Source organism: Propithecus coquereli, unplaced genomic scaffold (genome assembly GCF_000956105.1).
Source record: "Propithecus coquereli isolate 6110/MARCELLA unplaced genomic scaffold, Pcoq_1.0 Scaffold241, whole genome shotgun sequence".
Lineage (NCBI taxonomy): Eukaryota > Metazoa > Chordata > Mammalia > Primates > Indriidae > Propithecus > Propithecus coquereli.
In genome coordinates this window covers 1,030,933-1,048,799 of record NW_012147964.1, presented here as the reverse complement: position 1 = coordinate 1,048,799, position 17,867 = coordinate 1,030,933, and the positions used below count along the sequence as shown (strand labels likewise).

Below are 17,867 nucleotides of genomic sequence, written 5' to 3'. Positions count from 1 at the left end.
AGCAATCACAAAATAAATGTGTAGAACGCATGGCGTGTTGGATAGACATAAATGCTAAGAAGACAGAGCAGGGACGGAGGCTAAGAGCACCCGTTTTCAAGTGGGTGGCCTGGTGACATTTGAGAAAAGGCCTGAAGGAAGTGGGGGAGTGAGCTCTCCAAATACCTGGGCAAAGAGCTGTCCAGGCAGAGTGTGAGAAACTTCCAGAGACCAGCAGGGCTGAAGTACTACGGAGCAGAGAGGTGGGTACTCCAGAAGGAGTAGATGTGGGGGACTGCGGCAAGCTCGGCTTGGCCACCTTGAGTCTAAGTTGCGTGTCAGAGTCCACCTGCATGTGCCCAGCAGGCGGCTGGACAGACTTTTCCTGCAGGGAAGATCTTGAATCCAAAGCCAGCTGGAGCCCTCCACGCACGAATTCCCTCTAGACCCCCAGATCTTCTTCCCTCCTCCTTCACCCACTAGATCCCATTCACCTCCTTTATTCTGAGTCTCCCTCTGTTTTTCTTTTTCCTATAAGAATTCCTTTGCGGATCTTGGGGTTTCCAAGAAGCAAATAGGTGGTTTTCAATTTTTTCTCTAGTTTCCAGCGTATATTCCATCTGTCCATCAATCCACCCATTCAACAAAATAAGAATTCACCGCGTGCCAGGCATATGTCTAAGAGAACATGGTTTGCAAAGGAGCTCCTTGCCATTTAACACATTGATTGCCACACTAGAAAAAAAATTGTTTTCCTTGGGGCCACAGTGTTTTATTAGGAAAATAGAATAAAAACTTTGAAAACAAAACGGTGCTTTCTAATTGGATGAAAAATTTGCTATTTTTTATTGTTTTCTGTGTGTGAGTCATATGCAACTTGAAAAAACAGTTCATGCGGCTCCCAAGGTGAAGAGACGTGTGAGTTACATATGCTTCACGAGGCCCCAGGCTCAAAACTATCGTGAGTTAAATACAACTCAGATGGCAGTTAATGTGTTAAATAAGTAGTCAACCTTCAATTAATTAAAAAGAACCAAATATCAGATGTGGCTCCTTCCAGCACTAGACTTTTACAAGCAAAACAATCACTAGTTACTATAAAAAAACCCCAAAGTATGTTCAAAATTTTGCGTCGATTATAATATTAATTAAAGTTAAATCAATTTAATATTACTATTAGTTAATTGTAACTCTGATATGAAACTTTAAAAATTAGATCTAAGGAATAAGACCCAAATAAACAATTCCCAAGCACCTGCATTTCTGGTGAATAGAGCCATCCTAAATAGTTCTTCAATAGTAAACACTGTTAAAAGACAAATAAAATCACTGCAACTGCATATTAAGGTAACATGTGCCCTTCACCCAGAAAGCAAGTATCAGTGAATTTCAAAGAACTTCACTGATAAATGAAAATACAGTATTGCTTTCACTACAGGGGCAAACGAATTCTGAACTCATTCCTGACCCAAATCAGTCGAAATATCACAGGATCACAGAACCAGCGACCTTTTCCATCGCATATTGTAAGTCCCTCCAATACTTTACCAAGCCCGTTGATGCAGGAGCGCTAGTGATTGAAGACATTAAATTCTTTTCCTATGATGGGGCTTCCTATAAACTGTTACTTCTCTGGTCTGAGTAGGTGACTTGTCATTTCAGGGTTATTTTAGAGTCAGTTCAAGTTTTTAAACTTGAGTGGGAAAAAGAACAGGTACTCTTACCCAGGCCCCTCCCACCCCCTAGAAGGGCAGAGGGTAAGTCAAGATCTTTATATAAGCAAACAAACAATGTTTCAGTGGTGCCGGCACCTGTATGTAGTCCGAGCTACTGGGGAGGCTGAGGCAGGAGGATCGCTGGAGCTGGGGAAGTTGGAGTGCGGCCTGGGCAGCATGGTGAGACCCTATCTCTAAAAAAATAACTAACTAAAACAAACATACCAAGATAAAAACATATACAAGCCAAAAAAATTTTTTTAAAGTTTTTTTGTTGGTGGTGTTTTGTGCCATTATTATTTTGTTGGGGAGCTCTTAGTTGAGACTGAGAATGAACCTCGTACAACAAGGTTTGATGTTTTGGAAAGGGGAAAAATACTCGTCAAAGCCTCCACGGACAGTACAAAGCAAGAAACAGCTGGGGACGGGGGCCATACTAACAACCAGCCCAAAGCAGGAAGGAGGTCCGCGCGGAAAGGCAGCCAGCCCTGGAGTCGCACCCCGCCCTCTCTGCCCCTCCCCAGTCCTGCGGGGCGACCGGGAGGTTAACGTAGGAAGACGAACCGCTCCCGCCGCCGCCGGAGTGGCCAGGACAGTTGGGACCCCTAGAAATAGCCGCCGGGATCGGGAAACCCAACTTTCCTAGCGGAGCAGCGGGAAAAACCAACAGGAACCGAGCCGCGGGCTGGCGGCGGGGAGCGCGGTGGCTTCTCCGACAGAGGGACAAGGAAGGGACTGTGAGGCGCTCAGCTGGGGGGTGTGTGTGTGTGCTGGGGGGCAGGAGGTGGAGCTTCAATGCACAGACACACACGCACTCGCGCAACCTCCGGAGAAAATGCCACCGAGCCGTTCGGGCTCTTTAACAAGATAATACATTAATAAATAGGGGGGTGGGGACACAAAACAAAACCACCACCCGCTGCTGAAACTTCTCCAGTCCAGATCGATCCTAAAAATAGGCTGCGCGGAGGGGCTTCCTGCGGGGCGTGTTAGGACTGAGGGAACCGCGAGCCCCCAAACTCAGGAATGCGGGGTTACGAGGGAGAGGGAGAGGAGGGGTGTTTAGGAGCCCTAAACGCGATGATTTGGGGTGAAAAGGTGAGAAATGGGTCCCCCTGGGGAAGTTGGGGGTGAAAAAATGACAAGGGTTCTCCTCAGGACAAACGCGCCGACTTTGGGGGTGCAGGGGCGCCCCAAACTCAGTATGTCTGGGAGTCAAATGAAAGGGGGGTCCCAGGACAACCCAAATCCAGGAATTGGGGGTAAAAATGAGAAGGGAGTCTTTGAGGCTCCCCCCCGATTCAGGGAGTTTGAGGCTGACTGAGAAGGGCCCCCAGGGTGCTCCAATTTGGGGGACTCGGGGAGTAAAAGTGAGAAAACAGTCCTCAGGTGCCCCCAATTCAGGGAGTTTGAGCGTATGAGTAAGGCAGGGATCCCCGGGCACCCCCAACTCGGAGGTCTGCGGAAGGAAGCGAGCAGAGGGTCCCCGGGAGCCCCCAGTTCAGGGAGTTGGAGGAGTTTGAGACGGGTTCCCGGGGCGCCCCTAATTCGGAGAGTTTGAGAGTAAGCGTGAGGAAGGGGTCCTCGGACGCCCCAACCTCAGGAAGTTCTGTCGGAAGTGAGGCGACTGGTCCCCACCTCCCCCGAGTTCGGTTAAAAAGGAACGAGGGGGCGTCGCCAGGGGCCCCCCAAACTCAGCCGCGCGTGCGGGATGGGGGGTGCGGAGGCGGGTCCCGCAGGCGCGCTGGGCCGGACGTTTGGGGGTGATCGGCGGGGTTGCGCTCCCCGACCCCCAGAGAGAGACGGGTCCCCGCTGGCCCCCGCACTCCCGGGCCGGGCCGGGCCCGGGGCGGTCGCATCGGTCACCTGGAGTTCGGGCCGGGAGTTCGGGCAGCGGCTCCCGCGGCGGCGGCGGCGTCGGCGGCGGCGGCGGCTGCTGCTGCGTGTTGGTCCCCGTTGGTAAGTAACAGTCTCCACGGCTACAGTCTCTATGGCGGCGGCGGTGGCGGCGGCGGCGGCCGCTCCTCCTCAAGCTCCCGCCGCCCGCCCGCCGGCCTCGCGCCGCCTGCCGGCCCTCCCGCCGCGACGGGGCGGGGCGTTGTTACCGGCAACGGTTACCAGGCTCCGCGCCCCACCCCCTCCAACGGCCCGCCCACGCCCGCCTCCAACGGGCGCGGGGAAGGCGGGGCGCGAGACCCTGTAGCGTCCCATTGGCTATCCCGCGGTGCCTGTCAGAGGGGGCGTTCCCCGGCGAGAACGGCGGATCGCCCTGGCCAATCGCCGCGGAGGAGGGCGGGGCCTGGCGGGAGGCGCGCGCGGCTCGGAGGGTTGGCGGAGGGGAGGTGCGCGCGGGCCGGGGAATCGCGGGCGCATCGTGAAGTGGGGGGCGGGGGTCTCCAATTTTATGGGATCCGGGAGTCTTCGTCTAGTCCACAGGCGGAATGCTGGGTGTGTAGGGCACAGGCTGGTCAGGGGGTCGGCAAACTCTGAAATACTGCCTGTTTTCCATGGCCCACGAGCTGAAAACTTTAAAGATATTTATTTACATGGTTCAAAGAAATAATCCACGGAAGAATCTTTTCTGACGTGTGATAATGATAGGAAACTCAGTTTTATTTTCTCGTGGCCAGTATTTTCAACTAGTTTAAAGGTTGGCAAACTGTGGCCTTGCAGATCCAATTTTGTCTGCTTGCGTGTGTAAACAAAGTTTCATTGGAACACAGCCACGGCCCATTCCTTTGAGCAAGGTGGGAGGCTGCTTTACGCTGCAGGAGTTGAGTCATGGAGAGCTGAGTTGTTGGACAAAGACAGCAAGACACATGCAAAGCCTAAAATATCCACTGTATGCTCCTTGATGAAAATGTTTGCCATACTTTCCCCCCCTGCCCAAGGTGGTAGATTCAGAATAGGACAGAAACAGCCAGACCCTCATAGAGCTTTTATTCTAGTGAGGGAATATTAACAATAAACACAATACATAAATAAACATGTATAGTTCTTTGAGGGAGGGACTGGAACGGTAGGAGTAAAAGGCTTGTTCTGCGAAGAGACCACCAGGGCAACGTAGTAAGCATTGATGAAATGGTTCCTATAATATCTGCCAGAAAGCGACCTAAGCATTTTTATAACTAACTCATTAAATCTTACAATCACGTCTTGAGAAAGACACGAGGCATTGCGCCCATTTTATAGATTGGGAAACTGAGGCCCGGAGAGAATGAGTATGTGTGCCCAATGTCAAACAGCTTGTAAGGGACTGGGACTGGAGGAACCTCAGCAGTCTAGTGCCGAAGTTCAGGCTCTTGACCACTAGAGGGGTGGTTTTCAAACACTTTGGACTACAACATATCGCCGGAAATATATTTTACCCAGAGGTCCAGTCCCTAGAAACACATCTATAACTGAAACCAAATTTTCCCAAAATGATACTTTAAGTAATGCATTCTGATATTTTCTATTCTCTTTCATTGCAATTAAAATGTTGGTAGTGATTTGCCAAATTGATCTCACTGTCTTCTAACGGGTGGCTTCTGGCAGATTTTTGTATAAGGAAGGGAGTCTTAAGCGTCAGGAGTCCAAAGTAATCAGTCCCTTTGGTGCAATTATTAATTTAGACAAAAATATTTGTTGAATGCCTACTATTTGCTAGGTGCTAGGGACACAGGTGTATGTAAAACTGCTGCAATACCTATACCGATAGGAAAGGTGAGTTAGCAGTGACTTGAGGGGGAGAGTAGGTAGGGCTTATGTTAGAGCAGCCAGGGATGACCTCTGTAGGGCGACCAACCATCCTGCTTGGCCCAAGACTGAGGGGTTTCCCAGGACAGGGAATTTCATTGCTAAAACTGGGAAATTCCCAGAAAAAGCGGGAAGAGTTGGTCCCCCGGGACCTCTCTGAGAAGTTGACATTTGAGCCGAGGTTGGAATAATGAGGAACAAGGTAAGACAATGTTGAATCCAAAATCTTTGGGGGTGGGAAGTCGTGTCAAAGAAACAGAAATCAGGTCCTTGGGCATGGCCCACCTCTTGTCCTGGGGTTTCCAGCAGGTGACAGGCAGCAATTCAGCATTGTGTGCTCCCTGCTCTTATGGCGTCTTATTAGGGCCCAGGCGTGCCCTTGAAGTCCCTTTCACGAAGATCACTGGTAGCTTCCAAGTACTTCTACTATGGCCCAAGGAAAGTCAAAGAAGTGTCATATTCCTGTTGACATAGGACCCCCAGGGCAGATAGGGAGGAGAAAGATGAACCTCAGATCCCAGATGGTTGGAGGAAAGGCTGATATTTCCCCCTAGTGGACTCTGCTCTGGTCCATTCCAGAGAGAAAGCTTTGCTGCTTAAAGAAGCTACTCAAGCCATTTTCGAGGACCGTCTTTGGAGGACCTTGTTGGGCATAGCTTGGAGGGAAGACTGCAGAGCTAAGGTCTACAGTAGAGGAAGCTTCAGGTGTGAAAAAACTGAGTAGAGGTGGAGGCAAGACCACATCCTGCTTTCTTGGTCCTCATACTTAAGGTTAACAGGCAAGTGACCCCAAGGAGGAATCATTCAAAGGGTGGCCAGCTCACCCCAGTTTCCTTGCAACTTTTGCAGCTTTTAAAACTGAAAGTTTTAGCCGGGGGTGGTGGCTCACACCTGTAATCCCAGCACTCTGGGAGGCTGGGGTGGGAGGATCGCTTGAGGTCAGGAGTTCGAGACCAGCTGGAGCAAGAGTGAGACCCCATCTCTACTAAAAATAGAAAAATTAGCCAAGTGTGGTGTTGCACATGTGTAGTCCCAGCTACTCGGGAGGCTGAGGCAGGAGGATCGCTTGAGCCCAGGAGTTGGAGGTTGTGTGAGCTGTGATGAATCCACTGCACTCCAGCCTGGGCAACAGAGCAAGACCCTGCCTCAAATAAACAAACAAACAAAAAACCCCCAAAACAACCCTGAAAGTCCCAGTTTCTCAAAAAAGTAAAATTACCATGAGACCCAGCAATTCCACTCCTAGGTATATATCCAAAGGAATTGAAAACGTAAGTCTACACAAGAACTTGCATTACTGTTCATAACAGCATTGCTCATAATAGTGAAAAAGTGGAAACGATCCCAATGTCCATCCCTGGATGAACGGATAAACAAAATGTGATATATTTGCACAAAGAAATATTACTTGGCCATGAAAAGGATGAAATACTAACATGGGCTACAACATGGATGAACGTTAAACACACCATGCTCAGCGAGAGAAACCAGGCACAAAAGGCTACCTAGTCTATGACTCTATTTATTTATTTTTAAAATTTTATCTATTTATTTATGTTTAAGAGACAGGCTCTCTCTGTGTTGCTCAGGCTGGAGTGCAGTGGCTGTTCACAGGCATGATCTCAGCTCGCTACAGTCTGGAATTCCTGCTCTCCACTAATCCTCCTGCCTCAGCCTCCCAGGTAGGTAGCTGGGATTACAGGTGTGCACCACCATGCCCAACCTATGATTCTACTTATATGAAATGTCCAGAATGGGCAAATCCACAGAGACAGAAAGTGAATTAGTTGTTCCCAGGGGCTGGGGTAAGTGTAAAATGGGAAGTCACTGCTAATGGGGATAGTGTTTTCTTTGGGGGAATTGAAGATACTCTGGAACTAGATAGTGGTGATGGTTGCACAATATTTTAAATAGACTTAAAACCACTGAAGTATGTATTTTAAAATGGTGACGTTTACGTTATATGAATTATATCTGAATAATAATTTTTTAATGCCTTTAAAAATCCCCCAAAAGTTCCATATCTCCAACCCCCTCAGTCCTGGGCAAATGGGATGGTCGGTCACTCAAGTTGTTGCAACCTGTAGGTTTGGTAGAAGCCAGGTTAGGACTGAGTCCCTGTGACCCTTGGCAGAACTACAAGTCTTCCTGACTACAGCCAGACTCTCCATGAAGAAAGGGCTCTGTGGTCAAATGAAGACAATGTCACCCAGGCTAGAGTGCAGTGGTGCAATCCTAGAGACCTCAAGGTCTCTCATGAGGTTGTGGCCAAACTGTCAGCTGGGGCTGCAGTCTCATCTGAAGGCTCAACTGAGGAAGAGTCTCCCTCCCTCCCTCCTCCTCCTCCTCCTCTTCTTCCCCCTTCTTCTTTTACATTTGAGAGGTGAGGTTTCTCTATGTTGCCCAGGCTGGTCTTGAACTTCTGGTCTCAAGTTATCCTCCCACTTCAGCCTCCTAAGTGGAGTACAGGCAGAAGCCACCACACCCAGCTTCCTTCTTTGTTTCCTTCCTTCCTTCCAGAACATCTAAGATGGTGTACCCTCTTAACCAGTTTTTGTGTGCACAGCACAGTATTAACTGCAGGCCCAATGTTGTCCAGCGGATCTCTGGGACTTACGCATCTTGCATAACTGAAACTTCGCCCCTGTCGAACAGCAGCTCCCCACGGGGGAGGATTCTCTTCTCAGCTCATTCACACGGTCATCGGCAGGCTTGAGTTCCTCAGGAGCTATATGCACTGGAGATTTCAGTTCCGTGCCACGTGGGCTTTCCAGCAAGCTGCTTGAGGGTCCTCATGACATGGCAGTGGGCACCTGGCAGCTGGCTTCCCGCATGCACTCAAGACAGAAGCCACAGTCTTTTTATAACCTAATCTCAGTAGTGGCAGTCGATCGCTTCTGGCTTATTGGTAAGAAGCAAGTCAGTGAGTCCAGCCCACATTCAAGGGGATGGGGTGACAGAGGGTACGTGTGAGGAAGTGAGGGTGTCATGGGGGTCCTCTTAAGAGGCTGCCCACCACTCTGGGGTACACAGAAGGGTCCGGTCACTTGTGCATGCTTACAGAGCTAGCTAATAAATTGCAAAGCCGGGATCTGAACCTAGACGATAATGGCTCTAAAACCCCAGTGCTGAACCTTTACCCACCACCGCGTCACCTCTCTGCCCTTTTGCGACGTGCTTGTATATGCAGAGAATATTTCTGGAAAAATAATAAACCGAGAGTCTACATGACAGCACAAGGAAGGCTTAACCTTTCATTGAAAACCCTCTGCTGCTGTGGAGTCCGTCTGTATGTGCGTACGTCTTTGTGTGTGTTTACCAAGCTCAAATGTTACTTCTTCAATCATTTTTTTTTTTTGCCAGAAAACCCCAAAGCCATGATAAAATGAAAGGATATTTTCCTACTAAAATATAAAATAAAAATCAAGCAAAAATATTTAAACTGCACATTGACAAGGAAAGAACAAGCCAGGAAACCCACGGGACAGTTGATAGTAAGTTCGAATACTAGAATGGTATGAAAACTGCATCCCCCAAAAGCTTCCAGGTCTCCTTCAGAGCATTTGCCCTCAGTGGTTGTTAAAACTGCTTTTTTCCCCTCCCAGATGGGCTTCTTCCTAATTGACTGTTTTTATTTAATGACTGTTAATTAACCAGCACTGTTAGAACTTTATGGGCCATTTATGCATTGATGGGTGGTTTTAAGAGCCTCTTATTTGGCACAAACCTGAGTTTGAGCATCCGATCCTTTCACGAGTAGCCTAAAAGGACAATTTCCATCATGATGGGGCTTCTGAATGGTGGATTTTGTGTCAAAAGCACCTGAGCGCCGCGGAGATCTTTTATTTCTAGGAGGGTTTTCTCAACACCAGTCGCCGCATTTCTCTGCGACACTGAATCATTTCCATAGCAAACTGTTATGACCCCGGACAGCCTTCGAAAGGGCAGGCTGAATGCACGTCAAACACATCTTTAAAAAGAAAACAAAAAAACATTTTTTCAGCCAAATGTATTAACCATTTCTAGGCAACCAGGGAACAGGGGAGTAGAATGGCTACGCCTATGGTCCCTACTGACTGCAAATTCGAGGCAGAGAGAAAGAGGAAAAAGGGAAAAAGAAGGAAGAAGACAACTTTGGAGAGAAAATGAAAGGGGTGAGGAATGAGAAGGAAAGAAGTTTAAAAAAAAAAAGGAAGAGAAACAAAAAAGTTTCAATAACAAAAGCTGTCAGGTATAGGCAGTCCCCCGTTAGGTACGACCCCACTTAGGGTGTCCTGTACTCAGCAACAGGCTCCCAAGGGTAATTTATGTTATAATTAAATCAATAAAGGTAATTTATATTATAATAATTTGTAATTATAAATAAATAAGGGTAATTTATATTATAATTCAATTAATAACTCCGGAGCACATGTAAACAAGCCTGCGTGGCGTAACTGATTCGTAATCGATCTTCACACTGGCTGCTGGTTTCACAGATAGACAGAGAAGCAGCCGATAGAAACACAAGAACACGAAGAATCAGAAGTTCCAGAGCCAAGAAAGTTTACAACAAAAGAATGAGCTGAAGCCTTTGGTCTCATTGCAGCAGGATTTGCTAAGCGCGAGGAGCGAGACGCTAACGCTGAGCGGTTTGCAAAGGTTCACGTGCCGTTACTGAGAACATCAGCCGCTACCAGGCCATGCATGCCAAAAAAAAGAAAAAGGCTGTGCAAACAGCCCTAGGTACCTTTTTCCGGAAACGCACTTCAGGGGCGAGCTGCTCCCCTCCAGCAACAGAACCAAATCCCGATTCTGTGGCTCCCACTCCACCCACTCCAGCACCAACTCCGTCATCACCTTCTGATTGATGTCAGCTGCCTTCTTGCCTCAAAAATGCCCCTTCCAGTAAGCCAGAAATCGACGCAACACTGGGTGAGTGTTAGCCTTTAATATTCTTTTCTGAAATTTCTCCCGTCTCCTCTCTAAACTTTTTGTATGTTTGTTTTTATGTTCCGATTGTTCGAATTAAAAGAAAGAGCCCCAACAGTTTCTGTAACCTATTATAACAGTGCAGGAGTATTATTATTTTATTACAATATGACACTGTACGGTCATTACCACATATGAGCCATTATATTGTTATTATTATTGTTACTGTCTGTGTGCCGTTCATCAGGGATCCGAGTTACACACAAATCCAACCTAAAGATGCTCTCAGGAACGCATCTCATCCATCACCCCAAGACCCACCTGTATACTGGCTGCCTACTTTACAAAAACAGAGCTAAGAATGCTCGACTCTTAATTGAATTACAACCGAGCTAGTTGCATTGGTGACACAGAGCGTTGACTAGTCTAGGGTCCGTGCATGAACACTGGTGACTTTTCAGAAATGATATAAAGATCGAATGGGAAGAACAGTGAGGACTTCACAGCTCATTCATGTCTTTATAAACGACACCGGTTTTATCCACTTCATTTTGAGGATGTCACCACGTGAACTCTACCCCTTTTATTATTAACTGGAGAAACTTTGTGCGCACCAACAGCGGTATAAGAAGTTCAAAACCACTTTTTACAAGCCACTAAAAAATGACAACAGGTGAGATGATATCCGAAGACCCCAACTGCTCTTCTTCTTTGGTTGTTGACAAATAGAAGCTTGAAAATTTCGTATCACAATGGCAATGGGTTTCGAATCCATTTAAGTGTTTTCCTGTGGCGCATTTCAAACACTGATGCTGCTGTCATCTGCGTGCATTGTTAGAGCAGTCACCCACCTGCTGCCAGCTGCAAATTGACAGAAGAATCTGATACACGTGGCGAGGAGGACTTGAGCCTTTGCCTGGAGCTGAGGAGCCCCCTTGTGGCGTCTCTGCCTAAAAGCTGCACCGTGGCTTCATGCCCTCTCCTTGGCACCTGGAACGCGGTCTCCTCTGGCACTTCCTAGTCCTTGAAGCCACAGTGACACAGGGAAAGACGTCGTCCTTGTCCGTGGTGGGCAATGCATGGCAGACGTTGTTCAGCGTGCTCACAATCTGTGGACACCCCTACGCCACGCCGGCCGCCCTGCTGGGATCCTTGGACGAGGCCGCTCGTGGCTGTAGGTGACACACTCAGGAACTGCAGGCTTCTCAGATGCCACCTGGGCCATACCTGTGCGCTGTCGTAGCAATGTTGTTTCATACCACCAATGTCCACTGCGTTCTGTCAAACGTGTATCATTTCAAGGCCACAAAATGTAGCAAGAATTAATTCATTAAAATTAATTTTGCTTTTCTACCAAAAAAAAAAAAAAACATAGGAAAGTTGCAATTTCAGGGGCCAAGACCTGTGATGTCATTGGCTCCTGATCATGGTGAGTTCAAGGAATTTGGTGCTGGTCAAAGAAAAGACGGGATCATGAGATGGCGGTATCACCGGGCAGCACTTGGACAGAGCTGCCTGTGGGGGAAGCCCCTTGAATCAGAACTCCTGGCCAGGGGGCCTGGGCAAGGGAGCTCATGGAAGAGAGGGAGATTAGAGAGGGGGGCTTAGGTGTCCAGGTCATTCAGCAGCAAAGTGGGGAGTCTGGGTTAGAGAACTCTGAAGGGCAGCAAAAATTTGGGGTCCTTTATATAGCTTCAGGATTTGTCTTATCTATGGCTAGCAGATATTGGGTGCGGTTTCCTGGGCATGGGGTACCCAGGTGGACTAAATGGCTAAAGACAAGCTTATGCATATTATATTTATAGCCACTGGATATGCAAGAATTTGAGTTTGCTGCTGGTGGGCTTTGAGCTAACAGGTCCCTGCCTGCTGTGAAGAAATAAATGAGGCAGGGTGGGGAGAAAGAGGCCGTCTTTGGCCCGTTTATACAAGTGCCAACCAACTTAAATCATTCTTTCTTCTAGAACTGTGCTGTCCAATATGGTAGCCAACGAGCTCCAGGCAGCAACCGGGCACTCAAAACGTGGCCGGTCCGAATTGAAATGAGCAACTACACAAAGTGCACGAGATGTAGGAGACTCAGTAGGAGAAAAAGAATGCAAAGTATCCTATCGATATTTTCTATGTGGATGATGTGCTGAAATGATACTATTTTGGATAAAAGAGGTGAAATAAAATGTGCCATTGAAATTAATATGAAGCCTTTATTTCTGTTTTCTGTTTGTGATTAGTTTAGGTGTCTATATAATAGAAAAGAGGTTTTCCAAGAATGAGGTTTCAACTGATAACATTTGTTAGTAGAGTGATACCCAACAGGAATAAAATGTGAGGTTGGGGCCAGGTGCAGTGGCTCATGCCTATAATCCTAGCACTCTGGGAGGCCGAGGCGGGAGGATCGCTTGAGGTCGGGAGTTCGAGACCAGCCTGAGCAAGAGCAAGACCCCATCTATACTAAAAACAGAAAAAATTAGCCAGGCGTTGTGGCGCATGCCTGCAGTCCCAGCTACTGGGGAGGCTGAGGCAGGAGGATCACTTGAGCCCAGGAGTTGGAGGTTGCAGTGAGCTATGATGATGCCACTGCACTCTGCCCGGGGTGACAGAGTGAGACTCTGTCCCCCTCCAAAAAAAATTAAATTTCAATACCCACCTAGGCTAGTGGCTATCATATTGGACAAGGTAGTTTTCCAGTTTTCTCCCAGAGCTAATACGTGTATCTCATCCATGGCAAATTGGTCAATCTTTCATCAGCTGGACTTAGAGACTTAGACACAATGATCGTTTTGCCCACGTATTTCATGGGTGGGTATAATATTTAATTAAATTATGTTGTTAGAATAACAAGTACAACTTGTGTGAAGAGGTCTGGGAATACACAGCTCACTGTCCCTACACACACGGCTCACTTGGTGTGTGAGTAAAGGCGTGTGTGTTTCTGAGTAACCCTACGAGGGTTCCGTATACACCAGGGATCATTGCATGTTGTACGGGGCGTGGACCCCCAGTTAATGAGTGAGTTGGCTAACCGGGTACCTTGGCGATTGGCTGAGGGTGCCCACTGTTTTTTGACCCTTTAGGCAAAACGCTGCAGGAGGTGGAAGTGGGTGCCCCAGTGACCTATCCTGGAGCTGGTCCAGAGCAGCAGGGGTGCAACTTCCCCCTGCCCAGAGAGGCGATGGTGGGACACACACAGGGGACCCATATTGCCGGATGAGTCACCCCTTCCCATTGCCAATGTGAGCACCTGGATTCTTTTATGGAGCTGTCCTTGACTTGAGTTCATGTTGTCCTTGGCTCTGCGGGGAGAGGGGATCTTCTGGGGTCTGCTGGGTTAGGGTAGACGGATTTTGCCAGATGAATTCTTCTTCTACAGCTGTTGCCTCTGGGCAATGCCATTTCTATCATCAGTCCTTTCTCAATTAAAACGCAAGCAATGCCTGCGATGAGCCCCGTCCCTCTGCTTGGAGGAGGCAGCGTCCTCAACCCTGCAGACGGGCTCAGCCTCGGATCTGTGTAGGAAGGGTACCTGGAAGGAAGGGGCTGACCGTGGCAGGGTCATGGTCATGGTCAAAGACCAACAGCCGGGACTCTGGGAGAGCCATCAGCTCTGCGTCCTCAGAGGAGTGGGCGTGGGGAATGACCATCTTACCTGGGGCAGGTAAGATAAGGTACATGGAGAGAGAAGGTTTATCTAGGGGGCAAGCCCTCTCTTAGGATGGACACTGGGGGAAGGGAAGAAAACAGGAGGGGGCAGAGAGAGAAAGAGAAAGAGAGAGAGAGAGAGAGAGAGAGAGAGACAGAGAGAGAGAGAGACAGAGACACACACACAGAGAGAGGGAGGGAGGGAGAGAGAGAGGGAGGGAGAAGTCCGGCTCCCCCCAGGGCAAGCTCCGTAGCTGGGATGGCCCCTCCAGGTCGGGGCACGGTGGCCGGGACTTTGTACCTCCATGCTGACGCGTGCTGCTCCGGGAGGGGCGAGACCCTGCATGAGGACTTCCAATTCAGCAGACACCGATCCGAAGGGGTGGACGGCAGAGGTCTGCTTCCGGCAGCATTCTCAGACGCTGGGGCGCAAGCCTTTCGTCACTGAAGAGATCTGGGTGACCCGGCAGTGTCCTCCTCATCCTCGCTGAGCCTTGTTTGGGATTTCCTACGGGCAGGTCTTTCCTAAGCGGATTTACTTTTCTGTAGTGAGAGACAGAAAGAGAGAGAAAATGTGCATGTGTGTGTGATTGTGTGAAAGCTGTACATGAGTGCATATGTGTGAGTGCGTGTCACAGTGTATTGTGTAACTGTGTATGAGGGTGTGTGAGTGTGAGCAACTGCGTGTGTATGTGATTGTGCATATACATAATCGTGTGTCTATATGAGCGTGCATGAGGGTGTGGTGTGTACGAGTGTGAGTGCATACTGTGTGACTATATGTCACTGTGTCTGCATGAGAGTGTGTAACTGTGTGTGAGTGTGAGTATCCATGTGTCTAGGCATATGTGATGCCTATGTGTGTGAGTGTGTGTGCAACTGTGTGTCTGTATGAGGGTGTGTCAAATGTGTGTGACTGTCATGCATAAGTGTGTGACCGAGTATGCATATATGTAATTGTGTGTCTGTATGAGGGTGCGTGTGATTGTGAGTGCGTGTATGCCTGCCAGTGTGTCTGTGTGGAGGTGTGTTTGAGTGAACGGGTGTGATCGTGGGAGCGTGTTCGTGAGTGTGCGAGTACGCAGTGCGTGTATGCGCGTGTATGCAATTGTGTGCCCGTGCGAAGGTGTGTTGGAGTGTGTGTACGTGTGCATGTGAGGACGTGTCTGGATGAGGGTGTGTATGAGTGAGTGTGCAGTGTGCCTGTAACTTGCTAACTTGCGTGTATCTGTCAGGGACTAGCAAAGTGGCTCCACAGCCATTGGGGACCAAGTGTCCTCCCCTCCCATCAATCTGCTTCCAGACCCTCAGCTTCCCTCCTGTTTAAGGTGGCCACTCCCGATCCCAGCATTCCACTCAGGGACAAGGGTGCCGCCTCCTTTCCTGTTCTGGCATGACCCAGAGCTGGCCCCCAATCAGCTACGCCCACATCCCATGGGGCAGGGTCCAGGCACGTGGCGACACCTCGCAATCAGAGAGCCTGGGTAGCGTCATCTTTAGGTGAGGGGTCTGCAGGAGAAGGGCTGGGTGGCCACTGGCTCTCCCAGCCCCGCTGCCTCGGTGCTCTGCAGAGTGGACACTTGTCGACAATGAGCATGAAACATCCAGAAGTCCCTGGAGACAATGCAACACTCCCCGTCCTTTTCTCTTGGCAGAGCAGATTTGATCAATACGTTTTTTTTTATTGAGCACCTATTTGTTTGCATGATTCCAGACTTCTCACCTGTCTTCTTGCACAGACCTCATCTGGTTTCGTTCATCTTTATGTCCCCAGCCTCTATCATCATCTAGCCTGGCGTTAGGGTTATGGCTCCGTAAAAATTTCAAAAACACATGCAGAAGTGCATGCACCCATGCATGAATGAATGAATGATAAGTGAAAAAACAGCAATAATCCGCCTGCCCGAGAAGCAGTTTCCTCTAGGGGTGGGGATGGGGGTGGGAAGGTAGGGACAGCCAGTGATGTCACAAGAGGTGGCTGGGATAGAAGGTTCTGGAAGGTAGAATGGGGTAGAAGGCTTGTTGTGGAGAGAAACCACCCCCTTCCTGCCTCCCATGACCACCATCACCCTGGCTGGACTTAGAGGGTGACAAGGGCTTGGAAGGGGCAGCACGTGTTCAAGTTTCCAGGAGGGACTATCTGCTTATTGTCCTTGCAGAAGAAGGAAACACCCGAGCAACCAGATGTCTCAGTTTCCAATGGCTTGTCCTGATGGCTGGAACCACACCCTGCGAGGAGTGGCAGGTGCCAGCGGTATGGGAGAAGGGCACACGTTTTCTAATTGGCTACCCCAAGAGTTCAAGAAAACAATTGATCTTATCTTTAGCCACCGTATAGAACTTTTTATTTCTAATAGCTTTTCAGTTGATTGGACAGTGTAGGTAGTCAATCATAGTACTTGCAAAATAACAACTTTGTTCTCAATCTTTTATACCTCTCATTTCTTTTTCTTATCTTACTGCATTGGCTAAAAACCTCCACGTCAATGCCAAACAGTAGCACTGACAGCAGATGCCCTCGTCTTCTTGTTCCTGACGTCATGGAAATGCTTCTAGTGTTTTTGTTGCTATGATTAAGTATTATGTGTACTGTATATTTTTGGTGGATAGCCTTTATCAAGTTAAGGAAATGTCTTCCATTCCTTATTTGCTAAGGGATTTTCATCAAAATGGCTATTTCATCAAATTCTTTCTATCTTGAGGAGATCATATGGTTTTTCACTTTGCCCCTTAAATATAGTAACTCACATTTTGATAGATTTTTTTTTTTTTGATACAGGCTTTCACTGTATTGCCTGGGGCTAGAGTGCAGTGGCATCATCATAGCTCACTGCAGCCTCAAAACTCCTGGGCTCAAGCGATCCTCCTGCCTCAGCCTCCCAAGTATCTGTGATTACAGGTGCACACCACCACACCTGGCCAATTTTTCTATTTTCTGTAGAGATAGGGATCTTAGTCTTGCTCAGGCTGGTCTTGAACTCCTGCCCTCAAGCAATTCTCCCGCCTTGGCCTCCCAGAGTGCTGGGATTACAGGCGTGAGCCACAGTGCCTGGCCTAATGTTGCCTGTTTGTAAGCTTTTTAACAATAGAATCACACCACAACCTGCTACTTTATCAGCCTTATGGCAAGATGCATCCAAGTTATTGTGTATGTTCCTTCATTTTCCTTCCACATAGCATTCCACAACTGATTTATCTGTCTTCCCATGGGTGGACATTTGGACTCTTCCTGTGTGGGGTTCTGATGAACACTATTGCCGTGAACATTCTTACTCGTGTCTTCTGGAACAAATGTACAAGAGCTGCTCTTGGGTCTATACCTGGGAGTGAAAATGCCAAGTCAGAGATATGCATGTGTTCACTTTTGTCCATTAACACCACATTGTTTTCCAAACTGGATGTGCCAATGTTTAGCTCCCACCAGCAGTGCATGAGAGCTCTCGTTCTTTTTCCTCGCCAACATGCAGATGCATTTTTTGCACATCTACTGCGGGGGAAATGATTTCTCATGGTGATCTTGATGTGCATTTCCCTGATTACCAGAGCATCTGAGCATCCTGTCCTGGGTTTATAGCTCATTCATGTTTCCTATTTTGAAGGAGGGGAGGGAGGGAGATGTGAGTATCTGAGGGGAAGCCAGTTCCAGGCAGAGGGCACACCCTGTGCAAAGGCCCTGGGGCAGGACTACACCTGGCATGTTGGAGGCACAGAGAGGAGGCCCCTGTAGCTGGAGCAGAGTGAGGAGGGGGAGAGAGGGCGGTAGGGAGGGCAGGGAGGGCCTGTGGATATGGGAAGGGCTTGGGCTCTTACACTGAGAGAGGTGGGAGCCGTAGAAGGTTGTAGGCAGAGAAGGGATGGGGTCAAACTAGCATTTCATTCTATTTT

At 48.6% G+C, this 17,867-nt stretch overlaps 1 protein-coding gene across 1 annotated transcript in view; it reads left to right on the top strand.

Moving 5' to 3' along the window:
* The first annotated feature begins 2,774 nt into the window (after window positions 1-2,774).
* The window catches only part of ACSBG2 (acyl-CoA synthetase bubblegum family member 2), a 52,647-nt gene continuing 37,554 nt past the window's right edge, over window positions 2,775-17,867 (top strand). Inside the window, exons 1-2 of the mRNA XM_012646125.1 lie at window positions 2,775-2,792; window positions 3,491-3,653. Of these exons, the coding sequence (XP_012501579.1) occupies window positions 2,775-2,792; window positions 3,491-3,653 (181 nt within the window). The remainder of the gene's footprint in view (window positions 2,793-3,490; window positions 3,654-17,867) is intronic.